The sequence below is a fragment of the Pantherophis guttatus genome, chromosome 4, assembly GCF_059756535.1.
Source record: "Pantherophis guttatus breed Tessera chromosome 4, ASM5975653v1, whole genome shotgun sequence".
Classification (NCBI taxonomy): domain Eukaryota; kingdom Metazoa; phylum Chordata; class Lepidosauria; order Squamata; family Colubridae; genus Pantherophis; species Pantherophis guttatus.
In genome coordinates, this window is record NC_142066.1 from 155343930 (window position 1) to 155368752 (window position 24823).

The 24823-nt window shown below is 40.2% G+C and overlaps 1 protein-coding gene across 16 annotated transcripts in view; it reads left to right on the forward strand.

The window, feature by feature from the left end:
• Positions 1-7380: 7380 nt before the first annotated feature.
• The window catches only part of NKTR (natural killer cell triggering receptor), a 47457-nt gene continuing 30014 nt past the window's right edge, over positions 7381-24823 (forward strand). For 8 of the 16 annotated variants that reach the window (XM_087894254.1, XM_087894257.1, XM_087894258.1 and 5 more), the window contains exons 1-6: positions 7381-7587; positions 9597-9690; positions 12097-12171; positions 14814-14921; positions 18729-18773; positions 20876-20963. In XM_087894254.1, the coding sequence (XP_087750380.1) occupies positions 9633-9690; positions 12097-12171; positions 14814-14921; positions 18729-18773; positions 20876-20963 (374 nt within the window). In that variant the 5' untranslated portion in view covers positions 7381-7587; positions 9597-9632. Of the gene's footprint in view, positions 7640-8420; positions 8562-9596; positions 9691-12096; positions 12172-13449; positions 14922-18728; positions 18774-19074; positions 19103-20875; positions 20964-24823 lie in introns of those variants that run through there. The other 8 variants (XM_087894255.1, XM_087894260.1, XM_087894263.1 and 5 more) reach the window with 7 other exon arrangements.

A 24823-nucleotide genomic window follows, 5' to 3' on the forward strand; every position in this document is an offset into this window, starting at 1 on the left:
GCGGCCGGAGAGGCTGAGGGTACCATAGAGAGGCGAGAGAGAGAGTCGCAAGCCTTGATAAATCTTAAGGGAGAGCACCATAGATAGATACCCACATAGATACCTACCGAAGTGCCAAAGATTGGGAAGGATATTTACTCGAGAGATGAAAATTGCTTTTTTTTTTGGCCAGGAAATTTAAAGCTCGCAGGCACGTTTCCCTCTTGTTAATTGTTATATCAGAAGTCTTCAAACTTGGCAGCTTTAAGACTTGTGGACTTCAACACCAGCATAGCTGGCTGGAGAATTCTGGGAGTTGAAGTCCACAAGTCTTAAAGCTGCCAAGTTTGAAGACCTCTGTGCTATATATTTACACCAGTGTTTCTCAACCTTGGCTGCTTCAAGAAGGGTGGACTTCAACTCCCAGAATTCCCTAGCTTGTCAGGATTAGAAAATAGTGATGTAGACCTTCTTCTCCTTCCTTCCTCTGTTATATTTTTTCTTTCTTCCTCCCTAATCAAAGTTTACTGTTTATTGTCATTGTACACAGTATACACAGTATATACCCATACAACGAAATTCACGTAACACCCATCCATCCATCCATCCATCCTCTAATTGTTTTCCTTCCTTCCTGTTCCTTTTACTTTCCTCCCTCCCTCCCGGCTTCCTCCCTCCCTCTCATTTCCCTCTCCACTCCTTCTCCTTCCTTCCTTCCTTCTATCCTTCCATCCATCCTCTAATTGTTTTCCTTCCTTCCTGTTCCTTTTACTTTCCTCCCTCCCTCTTGGCTTCCTCCCTTCCTCCCTCTCATTTCCTTCTCCCCTCCTTCTCCTTCCTTCCTTCCATCCTTCCATCCATCCTCTAATTTTGTTTTCCTTCCTTCCTTCCTTCCTGTTCCTTTTTCTTTTTCTTTCCTCCCTCTCGGCTTCCTCCCTCCCTCTCATTTCCTTCTCCCCTTGTTCTCCTTCTTTCCTTCCCCTCCTTCCCTCCATCCTCTAATTTTATGTTTTTCTTTCCTTCCTGTAATTTTTTCTTTCCTTCCTCCCTCCCTCCCTGCTTCCCTCCCTCCCTCTTTTCTTTTAAACCCCAAACCATTCAGAAGTCTGTGCGCCTTGGAGACATTTCATGTTTTGAAATCTTAAAAATAATAGCAATAACAAAAGTTCTTGGCTATTTAGGTTTCACTTAAATATAAAGGGGGGGGGGGTAATCATGGTCATACTTACAGGGAGTTCTGAAGATTCTGAAGAGACTGGATAGCTATATGTGAAAGATTTTTCCTATATATTGAGGACTGGGTTAGATGTTCTTAGGAGCTTATGGTTTCATGGAGCTACTTTCTTTATATCACACTACCATTATAAATCAGGGATTCAACTGAAATATTGTAAATACTTGCATTTACACCAAGAACCGTTTTAACAGAATTATCCGATCCTTCATTTGATTCTTCTGAGTGGTCAATTTTTCTCAGATTCTCAAAGCAATTAAAACTTTTGTTCAATGGAGTTTCTTTGAAAGGGCCAAGCTGGGAGAGATATGTAAACCGAATCATCATAAGTTTGAAATTAATACAGGAACTCCTCAAACATTAGTGATCATTCCAACCTACAACAGCACTGAAAAAGCGACTTACGACTGTTTTTCACATTTACAACCATTGCAGTGTCCCGTGGTCAGGTGATCAAAATTGAGACGCTTGGCAATTGACACACATTTATGACCATTGCGCTGTCCCGGAGTCATGTTTTTGCGATCTTTTGACAAGCAATGTCAATAGGGAAGCCGGTTTCACTTACAAACATGTTACTAACTTAGCAACAGCAGTAATTCCCTTAACTTTGGCAAGAAAGGACATAAAATAGGGTCAAAATTCACAGAACAACTGTCTCTCTTGACAACAGAAATTTGTTTGCAATGTGGCCTTTATATTAAAAAAATACTTGGAGCAGATTTCTGCAATGCTATGATATTCTACACAATGGATAAAGACCTTTATTTGGCATTTGAGCATGGGTTTTTTTTTTTGTAAAAGTTTTTATTTTTTCCCTTTACAACAAACATTTCGTCTTTCATTAATCAGTGTGTCGTCGCAGTACAATTTTTTTGGCATTTGATCATGTTAAAAAGAGGCCTTTGTTCCAGGTTAGGCAAGCAAGAACTTGAAGAGCAGATCTGATAATACACCTAAATTTAGCATTTCTAATCTCTGTCAAACAGTGCTTTTTTTCCATCACTGTTGCTGGTTCTCGAGCCGGGCAGTTGAATAACATACGTGAAAGCATTCATTGGAAATAAATTGTTTTCCTTCTTAAATAAATCAAACTTTGTACTGCTATCCAGGACCACTTCAGAAGACAGGAATCTTCTATCTGAATTCAAGGCAGAAATAATGAACATTTGTAGAACATTTACATAACCGAGGTGTCCTTGGTGCTCTCTGAGCTGAGTGGTTTTCTTGTAGACGTTTCTTTGACCCAATTATATAATTTACTTGGACTTCAGTAAGGCATTTGATAAAGTAGACCATAACCTACTACTCAGTGGTGAAATCTAAAATTTGTTACTACCGGTTCTGTGGCCATGGCTTGGTGGGGTGGGTGGGTAATGTGACTGGGTGGGCGTGGCCATTTTTTTTTTTACTTTTAAAACCATTTTTTCTACAACCTCTTCGGTGTAGAGGTTGTAAAAAAATGCTTTCAAAAGGTCTGACGATCCCGGCTGAGTTGCCTGATCGACAGAGAGTTTTTTAAAAACCCTCTGCTGATCAGGCAACTCAGCTGGGATCATCAGAGCTTGGATCGTCAGAGGCATTTAAAAGAAAAAAAAACTTTTTTTCTTTTAAATAGCTCTGACGATCCCAGTTGAGTTGCCTGATTGCCGATCAGGCAACTCAGCTGGGATCATCAGAGCTGGGATCGAGAGAGGCATTTAAAAGAAAAAAAGTGTTTTTCTTTTAAATGCCTCTGACAAACCAAGCTGAGTTGCCTTGATTGGCAGAGGGTTTTTAAAAAATCCTCTGATGATCAGGCAATTCAGCTTGCATCGTCAGCACCATTTAAAAGAAAAAAAGCCTCTGATGATCGCGTGGCTCAGCTGGGCATGGGGGGGGGCAGGGATTTTTGCTACTGGTTCTCCAAACCACCCGCCTCCATCGCTACCGGATCGGGCGATCTAGTCTGAACCGGGAGCATTTCATCCCTGCTAATACTTGATAAAATAGAAAAAATGTCCTCAATGGAACTGCATCTACATGGAGGAAAGTATGCAGTGGGAAACTCCAAGGCTCTGTTTTAGACCCAGTGCTCTTCAACATTTTCATTAATGATTTGGACGAGGGGATAGCCAGTTGTCTGAAATGGTATGGGGCTTCCTGCCTGAGCAGTGGGTTGGACTAGAAGGCCTTCAAAGTCCCTTCCAACTCTAGTATTCTGTTATTCTGGTGTTGGAAGAAATGTCCATCTGGGTTCAGTTCCAAGTGGGAAGAAAGACACTGGAAACATGGAGGCTGATTGGAAAGATGGTTTAATGGTGGACAGGACCACATGGGTAGCTGACCACATGGAGTGGAGAGTGCAGGGCCGGATTTTCCTATAGGCTAACTAGGCTTCAGCCTAGGGCTTCAAGATCAAGAGGGGCCTACATTCAAATTGTTAGCAAAATTAAAATTACACTTTCACTATAGGTGAAAAGGCCTCATAAGTGGAATAGCCTAGGGCCTCTTTTCATCTAAATCCGGCCCTGGGAGAGTGAGATATATTTATACCCTCTCTTGGGCTTTGAACTTGCTTCCTGTTCCTGTGAAAGAAATGTATTCTAATTGGTTGTCAGACTCCCATGGGCCATGCAGGGGTAACTTTGTAAGTTGTCTTGACTCCCAAGCTTAGTTGAATCTTGCTCGGTGATGTAATCTTCCCAGGTGCCATGGGGTGAGATGGGTAGAGGGCTAATCCTATTATGTCCTGAGGGTGAAGGTCTTTTGTGTTGTAGATAAGCTGGGCCAGCCTTTTGTCTTGTAGATAGGATGGCCCAGTCTTCCTGGGGCTATTAACAAAGGTGGGGGCTGCTTTCCAAGAGTATGTATCTCTTTTTCTCATCCAGGGAAGTATAATATTCTGCCTTTTTAATATTTCTTAGAATATTTCATTCTTCTAGGAGAAAGATGGGTACTAACTTTCTAGACTCTTAATGCATTAAAAATGAAATTTAAAAAGCTGTATGCACATATTATCTCCGCAGCGGATAGCATTATGATGACTGGATTTCAGCCAACGTAAATCTCTACCATAAATACAGTGATCATATATCCTTTATATTATAAAGGACCATTTGTTATTTCAGAAAGGGGACCTTTCAATTCATGGATTGATTGTTTTGGCTTTGCTTTTGAATCTTCCTTTGTCAAGTAAAGTTATCAACATAAACAATGAATGTTTTGTTATCCTTAAGAAACCTCTTTCAGCTTTGCCCTTTATTTTCCCCTCAAAAAAACACAGTCACTGTACAGGTAGTCTTTGACTTACAACCATTTGTTTACTGGCCATTAGAAGTTATAACAGCAGTGAAAAAAGAGAGCTATGACTCAGGGGTGGGTTCTACTTACCTTTACTACCGGTTTGCATTGCGCCCGTCCGCGCTCTCCTGCATATGCGCAGATCACCTATGATGACCAGGGACCAACTTACCATTACTACTGGTTCACAACGGGGCCGCGTGCTGTCTATGCGGTGCGCACACACACTTGCGGGAGAGCTCCGAAGACCAGCTGGGTCCCCTGAATTGCATGTATGCCCACCAGAGGCCCAAACACCAGCTGGGGCGCGCGCACATGCACAGCTGGAGGTGAGTTGTGCGACAGCTCATGTGCCCGGAAAGATGACTCTGTGTGCCACCTCTGGCATGCATGCCATAGGTTCACCATCATGGCCCTATTGCCTTACAAATTTACCTCCCACCTTTTCCTCATTAGCTTACTACTCTGGCTGTTGCAACCTATCCGAAGCAAGGGTGAAATCTACTTACCTTCCTTACCGGTTCGGAAGCGCACATGCGCAAAAGACCTTCTGCCCATGAACAAAACCTGTGCATGTGCAGAAAATAAAAAACACATTACTTCCTGGTTAAAACCAGGGAGTAATGACACCCAGGCAGGTGGGCGCAGCTTCGCTCCGACATTGCTACCGGATCGCCAAACCACCGACCAAGATCGCTACCAAACCGGACAATCCGGTCCGATCTGGGAGCATTTCACCCCGATCTGAAGCATCTAAAGTGACTACATTATCTCTGCCCCTGATTACATCCCCCATTACTCAAATTCTATCGCTCCCTGCCCTTATTTACAAATTACCTTTTATGGTCCTACTTCCTAGGGGTTCTCTAGAGCCGTGATGGCGAACCTATGGCATGCGTGACAGAAGTGGCACACAGCCCTCTCTGTGGACACACATGCCGTCACTAGCTGCTCTTCCAAGTTCTGCGGCACACGTGTGCTGGACACCTGTCCAGCGCACACGCATGCGATGGAACCCGGAAGAGCAGCTGGCTGCCGCACACATTTATTTATTTATTTATTAAATTTATATACCGCCCTATTCCTAAGGGACTCAGGGCGGTGAACAGCGAACGATAAAAATACATGTAATACAAATGTTAATAATAAAAAACCAATTAAAATATACTAAACATTCTGGTCCTAGATAATTCAAGACATCCCAGTTTAAAATAAAATCAAAAAGCAATATAAAGGGAAAGTTAGGCCAGGCCGGCCTGCTGAAACAGGAATGTTTTGAGGGCACGGCGGAAAGTGCGCAGATCCGGAATCTTCTGTATCTCTGGGGGGAGCTCGTTCCAGATGGTGGGTGCCCCCACAGAAAAGGCTCTCCCCCTGGGGGCCGCCAGTCGACATTGTTTGGCTGACGGCACCCTGAGAAGCCCCTCTCTATGGGAGCGTACTGGGCGGTGAGAGGCTATTGGTGGCAGAAGGCGGTCTCGTAAGTACCCCGGTCCTAAGCCATGGAGCGCTCTAAAGGTGGTAACTAAGACCTTGAAGCGCACCCGGAAGACCACAGGGAGCCAGTGCAGCTCGCGCAGGAGGGGAGCCACATGGGAGCGCCATGAGGATCAGCCAGCTGCTCTCTTCCGGGTTCCCGTGTTCCGGCTTGCGCGCTCCAGTTTCAGCACTCGGTGCCGAAAAGGTTGGCTGTCACTGCCCTACAGTAACTATCATATCAGCAAATTCTGGTTAAGACAGGTTTCTAGCATAGCAGGGGCCTCTGATCCTAGCTTCTACATATAGTTTCCAAGTTTCAGCCTAGCCCAGCTCATGAGATTAGAAATATATACAATGTAGTTTCTTCAGGCTGGAATGTCTTCTGTAGTTTCTGTAAAAACAATAGGCTGGGTTTCTTTCCCACAACTGCAGTTGCTAAGTAAGTAACAGGGTTGTTTAGTGAATCTGGCTTCTCCATGGATTTTGCTTGTCAGAAGGTCCCAAAAAGGATCACGTGACCTCAGGACATTACAGCCGTCATAAATATGAATCAATTGCCAGATGTCTTGAATTTTCATCACGTGACCACGGGGATGCTTCAACCGTCATGTGTACAAGTCACTTTTTTGTAACTTTGAATGGACACTAAATGAATCAGCTGTTCTAAGTCAAGGACTGTTGAAAAGGGAAGTTCAGAAATAGGTCCAAAATAAACCGAAAATAAAAGTAAATTCTGTAAAGCAGCTACAGAACCTATTCTTGGTTTGTTTTTGCTCTGATTTTATGACTTTTTGCATAATTCGCATTTAATTCTGGGACGAAGCAGCTGACTCTGAAGAAATACATCACTAAGAATACCCTATTGAAGGCAAAAATGAAACAAGCAGCAACAAATAACAGCCTGCAGGGTAGACATCTTATTTTATTGCGGTTTTGATCTAGGCGAAGGATATTTTAAAAGTTAAATACTTTTTAACTATTTTAAAGGCGAGCCTGAGCAACGCCACCACCCTCCTTCCCTCACAGCCAGAGGCCAACTGCCACATCTTCAAATCAGTAGGGCTGCCGCGAGGGGCGGGGAAAGCGAGGCGATCTCGCGAGACTTCAAATCGCTCCCCACCCACCCCCGTTGTTGTTGCTGGTTCGGTTTGGACTCCACCCCTCGAAGCTTTGGGCGGGGCCGCGCTCGCTCACGAGAAGAGAAAGAGAGAGCGAGGCGCGCGAGTAGGGCGCCCCGCCCTCTTTCGGCGATTTAAAGAAAAGGGAGGTGGGGGTCGAGAAAAAAAAAAACCACGCGGGTGGGCGTGGCTCGGCGGGAGGGGACCCAATGCGAGGAGGCGGCGGTGCTCGCGCGCCGAGGGCGTGGCTGTTCGAAAAAGGCCAATTGGATGGTAAGGAAATCCCGAGGGCGTAGCCTTTAAGAAAGGGAGTGCGCGTGCGTACTCGCGCGTCTCGCCCCCGCCCGTCGTCGTCCCCTCAGAAGATTTCCGTTAATGGCGGTACCGCTGAGGGGGCTCTTGCAGCTTCTTCGCGCTGAGGGTTTTGGCCGCGAGCCAGACTCACTTGAAGCGGGCGGGGGCGGAGAACGGACTGAGTAGCTCCGGCGCGGCCAGGTAACGATCTCCCCCGGCCGGGCTTCTCCGAGAGAGCTGCTTCACCGAAAAGGTGCTAGTCCTCTTGAAGGAGCGGGGCCAATGCTTGTGGTACCCGAGTGTTTTGTTTTGTTTTTCTTCATTTATTCCTCAATGGCATTTCTCTCTCCTTCTTACCGGGAAAAAAAAAAAGAGAGAGAGAGAAAGCTCCTTTTCAGGAGACTCGGCTTCCCTCTTCCATCTCCTCGTAAGGATAAAAAGAGTTCCAATACCCATCATCCCCAGCCCTGCTTGTCCCGGAGAAAGAGGGAGAGAGGGACGGCTTTACACCTCCCTTGCCCTGCCAAAAATCACCTCCCTTCGCTTGCCGAAAATCTCTTACTTTTTCCTTTAAATAAGATCCAAAGGAAACAATTATTTTCGTACCTTTGAATGAATATTTAAATTATCGCCTTTGACTTAAAAAAAAAAAAAGAAAGAAGAAATAAACAGGGCAGAGATGCACAATATTTCAACATGCAACCGACCCTTTTTCTTGCAACCTATTCGAATGCTTAACTTTAGCTGCGGTCATAATGAATGGGCAGCTGCTGATTATGATTACAAACGATGCATACAAAACATAGGCATTATGATATCTGCAATAAATATATACTGCATTTATAAAACGTGTGCGTGTATAGATAGACAGACAGAGACAGACACAAACACACACAAATTCATATATATATATATATGTTTTATAAATGCATTATTTCCTATTCAGTTCCTGTGAAATGTAATTTTCTATTCGTTTTTGTTTAATTGTAATTGTTTTCTGGCACTTTTAATGCTTTGTGTTATATTGTAAGCAGCGCAGAGACACCGTACGGGAAATCCTTGAACTTACAACAGTTCATTAACTGACTGTTCCAAGTTAACAAGGGCACTGAAAAAAAGGGACTTGTGACCGTTTTTTCCACACTTGATGACCATTGCAGCGTCCACATGGTCAGGTGATCAAAATTCATACCCTTGGCAACGGACTCCTATTCATGACGCTTGCAGTCTGCCGTGATCCTGTTATCCCCTTTTGCAATCTTCTGCCATATGGAAGCCATATTCACTTAACAACTGTGTGTTACTAACTTTAACAACTGCAGTGAGTCATTAACAACTGCGGCAAGAAAAGTCATAAAATGGGGCAAAAGTTATCAATAGTCTCACTTAGCAGCAGAAATTTTGGACTCGATTGTGCATCTTTCTCCTTCGGTCCTGGCCACTTTTTACTGAGGCACAGTTAAGAGCGTTTTTAACAAACTGCCTCCCTGTTTGGTTTGGGGACAGCAGAGCCTCAGCTAGAAGGTCCATACAGAGAGTGGTGAGGACAGCCGAGAAGATTAAAGGAAGCTTGCTTCCTGTCATTCAGGATTCTGCTTACAAGTGTTATGTGCTTAGAGCTCAGAGCATTGATAGAGACCCCACACACCCACTTCACAGTCTCTGTTTCTGTTGCTCCCCTCTAGGAGGAGGTTTCAAAGTATTTCTAGCAGGACTGCCAGATTCTGTAACAGCTTTGTTCCCTATGCCATCCGTCTGCTAAACTCAGCAAGATTTATACTCTTGCCATGTACATGTATACATCCAAACTAGACTGTATTGTTTCTCTGTCATATAATATATATCGGTATATGCATAATTTTGTATTTATTTATTTTGTCATGTTTATGTAGTGTATATTAGAGGTGGAGTCCCTTTGAGAGCTGCATGCAACGAAATTTCATTTTAATGTATGCCTATTACTGTACATTCAAAGTGAGAATTAAGTTAGTCTAGGTCTACGTCATGTACGTCAAGGACTACCTCTAGTAAATCCTCAGTGTCAATAGCAATTACAGTTCCTTTTGAATCACGTGAAATTCTTGGTCCTTGATTTTATTGGTTGCTTTATGATCTGGGTGGGGCATTTTTTTTATCATATAAATAGTCCTCTGTATGCCTGTAAGATTCATCCAATATTTAAATTTTGATATGCTTCTGTTTCCCTGAAGGTAGTAAAGAAGTGGGCATTAGGACATCTTGCTACCATGGGGGCACAGGATCGTCCCCAGTGCTTCTTTGATATCGAAATTAATCGAGAACCAGGTAAGGTCTGAGGGCTGTATTAGTCTTCTTTTTTTCTGGAAAGAATATTGGTATTGCGATACCTTAGAGCTCATGCTTGTGGAGATGAATGCTTCTCATTAATTAAATTTTATTTACAGCCCTCTTTTGTGTCCCTGTCAGCACTTGAATTTTAATGGTTTATGTGCTGTTTTTATACATGGTCAAATAGTATTTCAGAATAGCAATGCAAAGTGAAAAGAAGGACTGGGGTGACATGTTAGCAGTGTTTAATATTTGAAGGGCTGCCACAAAGAAGAGGGAGCGAAGCTATTCTCCAAAGCACCTGAAGGCAGGACAAGAAGCAATGGGTGGAAACTAATTAAAGGGAGAAGCAACCTAGAACTAAGGAGACATTTCCTAACAGAACAATTAATTAGTAGAATAGCTTGCCTCCGAAGTTGTAGGTGCTCCATCACTGGAGGCTTTTAAAAAGACACTGGACACTTGTCTAGAATGGTGGAGTGTCCTGCTTGAGAAGAGAATTGGAATAGAAGATCTCCAAATTCCCTTCCAGCTCTATTATTCTCTCTTTCATCATGATGACATATGTGCTTGTATGGTCTCTTATAGCTTTTTGTTGTATCGACAAATAAACCGGAATTGATTGCATACAATACAGCAATGGCACAGCAAAATTTTGATTTAATTCCTGATTATTATTATTATTATTGTACAAATGAGTGACATCAGCCAGATGAAGCCTGGAAATGAATGGGGTGACAGTTGTTGCAGCCAGATCAGCCTCATATCCAATAACTAGGAAAAAAGCGACATTAAATACATTTTCTGATAATAAATCTTTCTTAAAAATTTAGAAGTGGGTGGAAGGATGAAACCATTTCTCTGTCTTTATTCCAGTTCCAGACACTTTAATACATAGAACATAGGATGTGTCTAAGTGTTTCTAAATTTGGAAACTGCTGTCAAAAAAAACCTTGTCCTACTTTTACTATTTCCATTCTGCAGTCACTGGATAATTTCTTGATATGTTGCTTTCAGGTTTATAGTCAGTTTTTAGGAATAAAAGTGCTTTTTATTTTCATATATCAATCTGCTTTGAATATTTAAGTGGAGGAAAATCGTTTAGAAACAATTAAAATGAGTCCAGATGTTTTTTTGTATTCTAAACATTCTGGTTCCTATACTTTCAGCTAAAAGATGTAAATTAATTACATTGTTATACAAAGAAGCATATTCTCAGTTATCCAAACATAAATGATACTTTTTCTATTTGATAAATGTGTTTCATATATAAAATAAATAAATATATAAAGCACATTTACAAAACAGAAATGTATCACTTGAGTTTAGATAACTGACATGAAAATATGCTTTGTATAACAGTGTAAACCTTACTCCTTTTAGCTGAAAGTATGGGAATAACTTAAATAAGCATAGCTTCTCATCCCATACAGTAACTAGTAACTATTTTGTATCTTATACAAAATTTAAAAAAAAAACAGAAACAAAACAATACACAATAGAAGTAATATTTGATCTGGTGCTTAAGGCACAGGCTAGAAACTGGGAGACTGAGAGTTGTAGTCCCAACCATAACAACAGACGGTGACTTTGGGCCAATCACCCGGAGACAGTGAATTCTATTTTTACTTTGGGCCTCTCTCTCAGTCAAACCCACCTCACAGGATTGCTGTTGGAGGGAAAATAAGAGGAGGAAAGAGTATTAGGTATATTTGCTACCTTGAGTTATTTATAAAAATAATAAGGAAGATAGATACTGTATTGTACTGCATGCCTGCTGTCGAAATACCAAGCTTGTCACTTTACAAGTAATGCTCGACTTAACATTTAATTATCCTTCAAATTATAATGGCACTGAAAAAAGTGAATTATGACAAGTTTTTGTAGATATTTTGTGTTTGGGTATATGTGTATAAGTCACATACATACTTAACCATATGTGGGATTGGAAAATAGGTACTAACCAAGATTCCTTTTTTGTTGTTGTTCTAGAAATGCTCACTGCAACTTACTTGCTCTGACGTGTTATAAAATTGTTATTTTTGGACTAGGATTATAATTAGAGCACATAAGAATTCTTAACCTGGTCATTTGTGGAAAATGAAAGTGATCACTAAGCATTTCTAAGTACTCTGGCTGTGGGTTTCACTTGTTTTTCCTCTCTACTGTAAAACAGGATGTGAGATAGTTGCAGTTTCTGTAAGATACATTACTTTCTCGGTTTGAGAAAGGGCAAGCAGATAAAGTTGATTGAAGGTTCATTTAAATTGAAAAATGAGAAAACAGTTTAATTTCCACAGCACAGTTTAAATCCGTGATAAGGTAATCTGTAAAAAAGCTGCAATAGGCTTTGGTTGGCTGTTGTAAAATTGGAATGTAATTAAACTTTAATTTGTATTCCAGTTGGTCGTATCATATTTCAGCTTTTCTCTGATGTATGTCCAAGGACTTGCAAAAACTTCCTTTGTCTATGCACAGGTACGTCTTGTTAAAAGTTGTGAATAATTATAATTTTATTGCAATTATGTACCATGACTTATCTTTGGAGCCACTAGGAAAAGAAACACAGGTCAGGCATAAATGGCTGCCTGTTTCTTTCTTGGATGCCAGAAATTGTGTTTAGCAGATTTTAAAAAATCTGTAATGCATAGAATCCTTTTTTCAAATTATTAGTCTGTTCCTATAGAGTAACAAATATGAATTTCTCTTAGGGCGTAAGATGCTTATTGCAGGATCTCTGTTTTGGGGAATGTCTGTTAGGAACGAACTAAAGCCTGCTACAAAAGTGGACCGTATACAGATAGTCCTTGACTTACAACAGTGCGTTTAGTGACCATTCAAAATTACAACTTCACTGAAAAATGTGACTTATGATCATTTTGCAGCATCCCCATGATCACATGATCAAAATTGAAATGCTTGGCAACTGATTTATATTTGTGACGGTTGCAATGTTCCAGGGTCATGTGATCCCCTTTTGCTACCTTCGAACAAGCAAAGTCAACGGGGAGGCCAGATTCACTTAACAACTGTGTTATGAACTGAACAACTGCAATGATTCACTTAATAACAGTTGGTAAAAAAGATGGTAAAAGGGGGCAAAACCCACTTAACAGCTGTCTCGCTTAGCAACAGAAATGTTGGGCTCAATTGTAGTTGTAAGTCGAGGACTGCCTGTACTCTTTCATTGAGCTAGAACAAAGGGATAAAAATGGAATGTCTAAATGTTACTTCGTTATACCTAAATGTTACTTTTGCAGAGTTTTATTTGATACAGGGTATCTCTGAAAATTACAGAGTTGAGCTGTACTGCAGTATTGGGTGTTAGTAGCCTTTTCCCTACCAATGCTCAAGGGAACTTGGAATTTCATCTGCTCCCAGGAATTTCAACATCCCATCTATATTGGATCAATCTTTTTTTTCCAGGCCAGTCCTAGAGAAAAGGAGCCAGCCAGTGGGAAAGTATGATTAATAACAGCTAAATCAGGTTGACCAACATCTTATCAGTGACATTAAACTTTGAAGAGGTGGGAGGGCGAGTAGAAAAAATTTAAGTTGTTTGTGGGGTCCTCATTCCATACAAGTAGTCCTTGACTTGCAGCCATACATTTAGTGGCTATTCAAAGTTACAACGGTATTGAAAAAACTGGACTTAACAACTGGTTCTCGCACCTAATAACCAGTACAAAGTTGACCACTGTCACTTGATCAAAATTTGGGCACTTGGCAACCAGCATATATTTATAACTGTTGCAGCACCTCGAGGTCACGTGATCACCATTTGCAATCTTGCCAGCCAGCTTTTGACAAGCAAAGTCCATGGAGAAGCCAGACTTTGCTTAACGATTTGTGATTTTCTTAACAACTGCAGTGATTTGCTTAATAACTTTGGCAAAAACATGGATGCAGCTCACTTAACACTAAGCCTTGCTTAGCAACAGAATTTCCGGTCCCAGTTGTGGTCATGAGTCAAGGACTACCTGTATCCTTTTTAACCATTGTTGTTGTTGTTGTTCGTCGCATAGTCAGCCAGACGTTCAGACTGGATTGGGCCTTTTTGTCCACCTATCGAGTCCTTTCCAAGGACCCAGGATAGGCAGATGTGGATGTTTGATGGTGTTAAAGGTATTGTCGCAGGATGTCAGCTGTTCCAAGTAAAGCTGCCTTTTGCAATTGACTGATGGTGATTTTGTCAATGCCGATGGTATCAAATATATTTCACCATTCAAGGCAACTCCAAGCACATTTCTCCATACTGAATGTTTCTATATTGTGAAATCCCCATGCCAGGAAAAAAAAAACATTGCCTAAGATTCCAATTATGACTTGATAACAGTGAAACATGTAGTCTTATTTCTGGACAATACTTCATCCTGCTATCTCAAAGGTGCTTTTTCAAAAGATGATTGGACTTTGTTGTTCCTTGAAGATATTTCACTTCTCATCCAAGAAGCTTCTTCAGTTCAGACCGGATGGTGGAGAATGGAAGGATTTGTATTCCTCACAGTCATCTGGTCATTAGAAAGCTGTTGAGGCTACTTGGGGATTTATCTGTGCCCTTGGTGTCACCTGAATAGTGCAAATGGGCGTGGAACCTTCTTGGAACTGCTGAAAGGACTGCAGCCTCAATTACTTTGTAAGGATGAGATGACTACAAGGAATATAAATCCATCCATTCTCCCCCATTCAGTCAGAACTGAAAAAGCTTCTTGGATGGGAAGTGAAATGTCTTCAAGGAAAAATAAAGTCCAGTTGCCTCTTGAAAAAGCACCTTTGAGACAACCATGACCTGGATGACTGAGAATCTCCATGGACCTTCATCCTGCTACTTTAAAGAAGTCTTAATTGGCAGTCAAAAATGACTTCCCTCTGTGTTTAGCTCCTGGCAGTGGTGTCTTCCATTTGGAATAGAAGCTCTGCTGAATGTAGGTGGTTATTTAGAAGTCATGTTGTCCAGCTATGTGCAGTACAAACAATTGGATACATATGTGGCATTGTGACCTATGACCTATGGCTTTAAGTGACGTGAGACCAAGTTGCAATATCTTGACTCGTTCTCCTCTCTTTGACATCATGGCTTGTAACACTGCTGAGAGCTTACATATATTTCCTCCTTATAGGTGAAAAGGGAATTGGGAAAACAACTGGAAAAAAGCTTTGCTACAAAGGTTCAACTTTCCATCGCGTGGTTAAAAGCTTCATAATTCAAGGCGGAGACTTTAGCGAAGGTAGATGAAATGACCTTACCTTAATCCGTTGTAATTAAAGGGTTGCCAAAATTTAACAGTTGACTGTAAAAAAATTATGAGGCATTTGAATATATTTAAATATCTACAGTAAATGATCCTTATTTTCTTTCAGGAAAAATAAATAGCTTAGATACGCTGTTAGTTCTCATATTACATTATAAGAATGGTAACTTTAAGAATAGATTATATTATATCTGGAATTAAAACATTAGCTCTTTTAAAAAGACATTCTAATTAGAGTTTTATATAAAATCCTATCCTCGTCTGACTCTCTAAAATTTATCCTGAATATTATTATTATTATTGTTGTTGTTATATGTAGCTGTTTCTCTTTGGTTATAAATTGTTGCGTGTACATTAAGTGACTTGCACATCCATATTGTTACAATTAATCCTCGACCTACTGTAACAGAGCCTGCTCTTTACAGTTGCAAGTCATGATGGCCATTAAGTGGAGCATCCCACGTGATCGCCTCGCTTGTGACTCCTACATCCCTGCTTTCCCAATCCAGCCATTAAACATGTGGGTCATTAAATGCAGCACAGACCCTGCCCCTGACTTCCACCAACCCCTGAGGCTCCCCATGCCCTGGTTCCTCTCCTTGGGGTCCCTTCCCACCCCGCTGAGTCCCATACCCTTACCCTGCATCTCCCATTGTGAGGTCACGTGATTCCTTTTTGTGACCTTCTGACAGGCAAAGTCAATGGGGAAGCCAGATTCAAGGCTTACTCAGCCTTCTGTCTTTCCAAATGCGGGCCCAGATTTTTGGGGGCAAGATGCTGACTCTGTAAACTGCTTAGAGAGGGCTGTAAAGGCACTGTGAAGCGGTGTCTAAGTGCTATTGCTATTGTTAGCTGGCATGTGTGAATAATTGTGAATGCTTAGTTTAGTCACTGCTACAAAATGTACACATCCCCTGTGCAGGCCTTACCTAAATGTAAAGAGAACGTCCCCAATGCTAAGAGTCGATATGAGATCAAATAGGAAGCAGCTATAAGCTGTGAAGAGGGAGAAAAAAAGATTTTGAGAAGAGAAACGCAAGCATTGCTTTCCCGATCTGTTCCAAAAAATAACAGCTTAATTTTTTCTGTCAGACCAAATTTGGCATCTTCACAGACGCTGTTTTGTCTCTCCCTATTTGTGTAATCTCTTAAAGATAAGATGAGGAGGAGTTGTGGTTTCCCTGTGCTGTTTGCACACGTGCCAATGTTAGTGTTATTTGTAGGGAGGATTCAATTAGGCCTATCTCAAAGTAAACAGGGAACAGTGGAATTTCAACAAACAGCACTGGAGATGCACTGGAGGAAATCCCTTTCATAAGTAACAGATGGGTCTTAATTGGTGCAGTTAATCAATCCCACAAAATGGTCGCATTATTTGGACTACAGATAGTCCTCTAATTACAATCATTCATTTAGTGGCCATTTGAAGTTACAATGGCACTGAATAAAGTAACTTATGACCATTTTTCACAGAACTGTTGCAGCATCCCCATGGTCACATGACTAAAATTCCAATGCTTGGCAGCTGGTTCATATTTATGACGGTTGCAGTATCATGTAATTCCCTTTTGGAACCACCTGACAAGCAAAGTCAATAGGGAAGCCGGATTCATTTAACCCCTGTGCTACTAACTTAACAACTGCAGCGATTCACTTAACAACTGTGGCAAGAAAGGTCATAAAATGGGGTAAAACCTAATAACTGTCTTGCTTAGCAATAGAAATGTTGGACTCAACTGTGATTATAAGTCGAGGACTACCTGTGTTTAAAGTGACATTTCTATGGAAAATATATGTAATTATTCCATCTTGATGAAAATTGGCAATTGAGTATTTTAAACATAAATTATATAAAATATTTATGAAATAGTGAAGAACAATAATAGAGCTTAAATTTTAAAGTATACATGTGGTCCTTGGTTTACCACTGGTCACTTAGCGAACTTTTGAAGTTACAACCTACCTGAAAAAGGGAATTTACGACTCATATCCTAATTTCCAGGGGTCAGCCTTCCCACAGTCACGTGATCACAACAAAATCCCATGTGGCAATAGCTTATATACTGCTTCACAGTGTTTTAAACCGCTTTATTCTAAGTGGTTTATAAATGTCAGCATATTACCCCCCAACAATCTGGGTCCTCGCTTAAACCCTGTTTAAGGCAGCGTCCCACAGTCAAAGCATTTTAGGACAGTTTTGTTGAAAACCAGCGTTTTCACTTGTCAGCAGACTCTGCAAACAGCGAGCTCATGCTTATGACTGCCACATTTACTTAATGGCCACAGCCAACTTACCAAAAGACAACTCACTGCGGAACAAGAGTTACATTAATATCAAAGAAATGGTGGACTAGAATAATTAAAGAAAGGATACAAAAGGAAAGACAGAACGAAATGTAGATGGCAAAAATTAAATTATTTACTTATTTATTTAAAATAATTGAACAGAATTGTCCCGAAGCGGCAAGTTGACCGTGGTGAATTGGCTGTGGCAAGTTGTCCCATTCTGCTAATGGACAGTCTCTGTTATGGTTGTTCATGGAGGATTATCTGTACCTGCTGCCCATATCTAAAGCGTACCTGTTAGCACCTGCACTCAACTATCTTAATTGTGAACTACCTGTAATTTAAAATTAGGCATCTCACAGAGCCTACTGCCAATTCCTCTCTGGTAACCATGCTATGTGACTAGTTAAATTATTTAGTGCTACAGGTAATCCTCGACTTGTTTAGTGACCATTCAAAGTTACAACAGCACTGTAAAAATGACTTATGATCATATTTCACATGACCGTTGGAGCATCCTGGTGGTCACGTGATCAGAATTTGGATGCCTGGCAACTGACTCATATTTATGACGGTTGCAGTGTCCCGGGGTCATGTGATCACCTTTTGCAACCTTCTGAAAAGCAGTCTGCGGAAGCCAGATTCATTTAACAACCATGATGGTAACTCATCAACTGCAGTGACTCATTTAACAACTGTGGCAAGAAAAGTCGTAAAATGGGCAAAACTCACTTAACTGTCTTACTTACTTATGTTTCTCAGAAAATAAGACTGAGTCTTATTTTATCGAGGCGGTCTTACTTTTTTTGAGGTGCAGCAGGCCAGACTCGGTGAGCTGGATGCACCGTCGCCTCCATTCCGAAACTTAAGCATTCGAAATGGAGGCTTTTTTGTGAACGGGAGGAAAATGGGGAGGGGGATTTTCTTGCCTGCCATCCATTCCTCAGCACAGACTGAGGGAAGGATGACAGGCAGGAAAATCCCCCTCCCCATTTTTCTCCCGATTGCAAAAAAGCCTGCTGCGAGCCTTCCAAAAAGAGGGAAAAAGCAAAGCAGCGGGCTGTGGAGCTGCCAGCTTCAGGGAAGCATCCCAATAAGCAGAAACGCTGTACTCAGAAAGAGAAGGGCAAAAGTGATATTTGCGCTGCCCCAAATACCAGTGGGCTGCCGCTGCAGCCGAACAGTCCCCCCCCCCGCATCCGTGCTGCCACTCATCCCCCCCCCCCCGCAGCTTATTTTCGGGGTAGGGGTAATATTAGGCCCACCCCCATTATTGGGGTGGGTCATGTTTTCGGAGAAACACGGTAGTGACAAAAACTTCGGGCTCAATTGTGGTCGTAAGTCAAGGGCTACCTGTAATTGCAATTTACCTGTATTTTAAAATTAGGAATCTCGCAGACCTCTCTGCCGATTTCATACTGGTAAACCTGCTGTATGACTTATTAAATTATTTAGAGGCATTTTCCAAGATTTAACATTCTACCTTCTTAATGCTAGGTAACGGAAAAGGGGGTGAATCTATTTATGGAGGATATTTTAAAGGTAAGCTTCAAGCAGTTATTTTAAACCTCGGTGGCTTCAGCTTTGCGAATTCCAATTTCAGTTTTTCATAACCAGGTTTATATAGCTCCTCTTGCATGAAAGTATAATATTGCATGGATATTCTCTGTGTGCATGAGAGTTTTAAAATTCTTAAGACTGTAAATGTTAGCGTTAACAGTCAACGTTTATGGCGGCAATTGTAGTGGTTAAAACTTGACTTCAGCATGGAGGCTAGCCAACTTGATTCATGCCAACTCCTGTCTTCCTGCCTAAAACTGTCAACATATTCTTTTGTTTATAGAGAATGTGATCTTTTGCAAAATGAAAAGGTAAGACACAAAAGCTCAACACAAATTCAAACTGTTCCCCTGCACCCTTCCTAATAAATCTCTGGTCAGCTGTTAATGAATTTGTGGCTGGGTCCATGTAGCTTTGGAGAGGAACCCCAAAATAGTTTGAGAGGCCCAAGATGGCCTTCGGTTTGGAACAAGACGTCCTTGGGATGTCACCTACTTGTCTTTCAACTCAGGTGCTCCTTCCCTTTCCCTGCCCTTTTTGAGGTTTGTATGTGTCTTCTCAATTATTTGGGGCATGTTTTAAAAGTATTGGATTATAAATCAGATACCAAACAGTTTTTCTTGTTAGGTTGGTTCCAAATATGTCCTAGAAGAGAATAACCTTTTCTAAATGAGTTGCTTTGTACAAAATTACATTCTAAATAAAAATGCTTAATCATAGAATACAACAGCAATTATTCTTCTGTTCTTCTGCCAATCTGTATTGTAAAGGTTTTTGGTTCTTTTCTTCTAAGATTTTGAATTGGGTAAGTACAACTGTCCTGGTACTGTACAGTTATGGCTTCTAATAAAATTTGGTTAAAGCTGCCAATAGATTCTGTAATCATCAGTCAGAACAGCATGTTGTAAAATGAGATTTTTCTGCAATGAAAGTGAAAGAAACCTATGTGATATTCTCGTTTTGTGGATGTCTGTTGTTTGTAGTTGATAATTAGCTTAAGAAACAGATCATAATTTAATTATTGATAGAACATTTGTAACTCAGGTTTGAACTGCGGGGGTCCCTGGTGCTCTCTGAGCTTGGTGGAGACGTTTTGTGACCCAACTAGGTAACATCAGTGCTAGAAGGGAGTGGGCTTCTAGCTTCTAGCATTCATGATGTTGCTGAGTTGGATCATGAAATGTCTACCAGAAAACTACCAATCTCAAAAGAGCACCACAACGCCACATAATTAGTTTTAATTACTTTTGTGAAGGCGTCAAAGTGGTTTCTCTGTCCAGATCAAAGAAAAAGGCTTTTTGGTGTAGAGGATTTTGTGTTTTCTGATCAAATCCAACTTTACTGCATGCTGGTGATTCTTAGCCTATGGATTCCTGGAGAAAATGCTTTGGAATTGTTCTAACCTTATTGCCAGTTGATTAACATTAAGGAAGTATCTACACTATTGTTTCTCAACTTTGGCAAAGCTAAGATATGTGGGCTTCAGCTGCCAGAATCCACCATGGCTGACTGAAGAATTCTGGGATTTGAAGCCCACACATCTTAAAAGATGCCAGGATTGAGAAACACTGATCTACACAGTTGTTGTTTTTTTAAAAAAAAAACAACGCAGGGCATATTGTCTTTTCACAAAGGAAATTTGAACTTCCTTAGTGCTTTTATTTCATGGAACGTTCACTGAGATGCAAGTTCTCTCTTAACTTTGGCTAGTCAATGGTTGTACCAAAGGAATATATAGTACCATAGTTCCGTGGAACTGCTTGTGATCTGCTCATTCTGCAACTAGAGGAAACGTGTTTCAATAGCAGGGCTGAAGAAATCTCTGCAATGTTGAAGAACAGCCAGAGACCCCACAAAAGCGGTTGACGAAATGGTAAAGTGGCTTGTAATACCGAAACTTCCGAATATTCTCAATTAAAGGCTGCTCAATGATTGCTTGCGTGCAAACCATCTTTCTAATGGCATAGATTGTTTTTGAGTTTTTACTGCATAATGGGATAATTCTTCATGATTGATATTTGGAAAGAGTCTAAATGCCAGGGGGAGGCTGACTTGTCTCTGCTTTGTCTCCTCTTTCGACACAGATGAAAACTTTATTTTGAAACACGACCGAGCCTTTCTTTTGTCAATGGCAAACAGAGGGAAACATACGAATGGTTCCCAGTTTTTCATGTAAGTAAACTTCATTTGAGAGTTGCGTTTTCTTAAAAGCACAAACACTGTTCATAAGATAGATAGTATTGCCATAATATTTATACAAGGACAGGAACTGAAAGGCAGATTTCTGCTTTTCACCAATAAAAGGCAATTATTTGGTTTTCTAGATACAGTGCTGATTTTAAATTCATTAGCTTTGCATGGTCCCTGCCAGAATATAAAGGCATTATCTTGAATTATTTATTATTCATGTTCTCTTACAAAAAAAATCTCTCGAGGCAAATATCGTATCTCAGATTCTGAAAAGCTGATTTCAGGCATTTTCTTTTGCGAAAGCAGTGAATTCATAGCTTTTATCTCCCATCAATTCCCAGACCCCAAAGGTGCATAGAGATGGTTTGGGTAGAGAGATCACACACATTTTCTTTTAACACATGAAAAGGGGCAGATGGTAGCCCTCTTAATTTTGCGATGGGACACAGCCATCTTTTAGACCTGCCCTAGTTCCAGGGGAGAAAACCTCTTGAATATGCTTGAAGTTGGTCTAATAGAAAATACAGATGGTCCTTGATTTAACAACCATTCGTTTAGTGACAGTTCAAAGTTACAACGGCACTGAAAAGAGTGACTTATGACTGTTTTTCACACTTACAGCCATTGCAATATTTCCATAGTCACATGGTCAAAATTTGGATGCTTGACAACTGATTCATATTTATGATGGTCGTAGTGTTCCAGGATCATGTGATCCCCTTTTATGACCAGCAAAGTCAATGGGGAAGCCAGATTCACTTAACATCTGTGTTACTAACTTAACAGCTGCAGTGATTCATTTAACAGCTCTGGCAATAAAGGTCATAAAATGGGCAAAATTTCACGTAACTGTCTTGGTTAGTAACGGAAATGTTGGGCTCAATTGTGGTCATAAATTGAGAACGTACCTGTATAGTCATCTACACGCAGCCTTCATCATACAGCTAGTCACTTAATGATGGAGCCTCCTAGAGCTACTTAAAATCCATTTTTGGATTTATGACACACGCAAACATATACAACACGCACCATGTCACATGAATGTATTTTGGATGCTTGACAATCAGCTTACTTATTTATGGCTCTTTGCAAGGTCATGTGACTACTTTTCTACACATTTTTGCCAGTTTCTAACATCTTTTCTGGCAAAAATCACCCCTTGGGTGAAAATGGATTCACTTAACAACTGTAGAATTACAACCGTAATTCCAGTTTCATACGGTCGTAAATCGAGGACTTCCTGTATAATAAAAATTGATTTTGAGCAGTATTAGTTTACAGATAGCCAGGTACAATGTAATTTTAACATTTGTTGTAAAAACTCCATATTAATTTTTGCTCGCATTTTCTATCCCTTTGAGAATCTGAAGTGGTAGAGTTATATATTTGAAGAATTTGGTTACAAAACCCATTCCAGATTTTTAATTTTGTTAGCAAGCGGCACCTGCTGAAGTGAATTTAACCTGCTGTCCTCCAAGTAATTTTGCTGGATTTTACTAGAATCTGTGGTTCAACATTTTCTCTTTTTCTATTCCTCCACCTATATTCCAGTATTAGCATTTACAAAAACACAAGACGTATTCATTTTATCTTGTGTTTGAGACAAGACAACTTGGGTGTTTGGTATTTGATGAATTTCGTTTGTTACTGATTTCAAGCATGTTTAATAGAATTACTGTCCTGGTTGCTATATATATGATGTTTTTCCCCTCAAGTTTGCCATCTTTCTTGATAAGAATGAATGGTACTTCGTTATTTTCTTAAAGGGATCACTTCTCTAGAAGATTAAACTGAAAAGAGGTCTCTGCCATTATTGAATAATGTTCAGATAAGAGGTATATTTAGCTTGCTTCCTAAGGAATGTCCCCAAAATGGAAAATCAATATAAAATTGAAAACAACTTTGACCTCATTAGGAAGGTAATGCAGGTTTTTCAGAGATTTCTGTGGTCTAGTTTGGCAGACAGATGGCTTCCCTTATGCTTGAGATTGGCATGATTTAGACATATAGTGGAAAATAAATAATTTGTTCGCTCTTCCATACTTTTTTCCAGTTTCAAAGCTTATCTGAACTAGCAAAAGTACAACTGCTAACACATGGATCATGAAGCTGCTAATGGGCTCTAAAGTTTATTTAATATAACGTGGCAATATTTACAAGAGCACTTGATTAATACAGCTGATTATTTATTTATTAAGTTTTTATGGCTCCCATCTTCCTTACAAGGTGACTCTAAACTGCTTACAATTTAAAAAACACATTAAAACTTACATCTTACAGACTCACTTTTAGCAATAAAAGGTGGTGCCAGCAACTTATCCTATGGTATAACTTTAAATCCTGTACAGTCCTGCTTAACATAAGTTTAACATTCATTGTACAGTACTCTGAATTCAGGGGAGGTAGATATGCCCTCTTTAATAATTATTATAATATAATTGTTGCAATTAACAGTTATTTGGTGGAAGAAAGACTAAATAAGTGAAAATGTAGCTGATATAAGATAATCATGTTCTGCCATGACAAACTTTTAAGTTGTATTCAAACTCAAGTGCAATATTACAGGTTCAATAAGTTTACAGACAGGGTGGTTTTTGGGTTCTTTTTGCATAAAAGATAGATACAGCTTCTATCCCTTGCAAAGTATAGGTAGTCCTTGACTTATTCATTTAGCGACCTTTCAAAGTTACAGTGGCACTGTAAAAAGTGACCATTTTTAAACTTAACAACCGGTGCAGCATTTCCCTGGTCATATGATCATAATTTGGACTTTTGGCATCTGGCATGTACTTAATGACGGTTGCAATGTCCCAGGGTCAGGTGATCCCCTTTTACGACCTAACAAGCGAAGTCAATGGGGAAAACCAGGTTCACTTAGCAACTATGATAGTAACTTAACAATTGCAATATTCGCTTAACAACTGTGGCAAGAAAGGTTGTAAAATGTGGCACAACTCACTTAATGACTGCCTTGCTTAGCAAAAAAAAAAAAAAAAGTGGGCCCTGTTGTGATCATAAGTGTTTATTAGTGGCTGAAATTTAAAGAGCCAACTAGGTGTCTACCCTACTTAGCAACGTCCCTACTTAGCAACGTCTTGAGGTGCACCAAGACATTACATAGAGAAGGGCTTAAACAATATTGCAAAGAAAAATCAGTATTTCCGCTTGTGGATTGAATTCTTAGGATGCCCCTGCCAATCTACGAAACAAATTGAGAAGTAATAGAGTTTGAAATAAAGTACAATGTAAGGAATAAGTTATGATACAATGCAGCACTCAGAACAGCTTTTCTGGAGGCAGGAAAGTAGCTCATAGAAAACCAATGGCAGAAAAAAGACCCAGTGATCCATTTGAGAGTTTTTTGTGTGTTTTTGTTGTATTTTTAATTACATTTATGTCTTTACTTTTAATTTTTTTAAAATTTTATTATTATTTTTATTTAATTTTTATCGGATGATGGACACATGTTTATCCCAAGCATGTCGAAACTCAGTTACTGGTGATAAAATAGGTGATGATAAAGGCTTAGAAGACAGTGATTTTTTTGTGCTGCTGACATATCTCTTCTCTGCCCCCACCCTCAGGCACACCCAAATATTAACATCTGTACTGCAGACGTACTGCAGTTGTACTGATTTGTACTGCAGTTGGTTGAATATGTGGTTGACATTTTCTTTTTCAGTTGTAAATATTTTGGAACAGTTTTTCATCTTTCTCTAATGTGACTAGGAAGGATGGGGTGAGGAGAAAGTGACAGAGATGAGGTTTCTGATTATTCTGATTATTGATGGAATTCAAAGGTTATTGAACTGCACATGCTTGGGATTATTTCAATTCTTGAA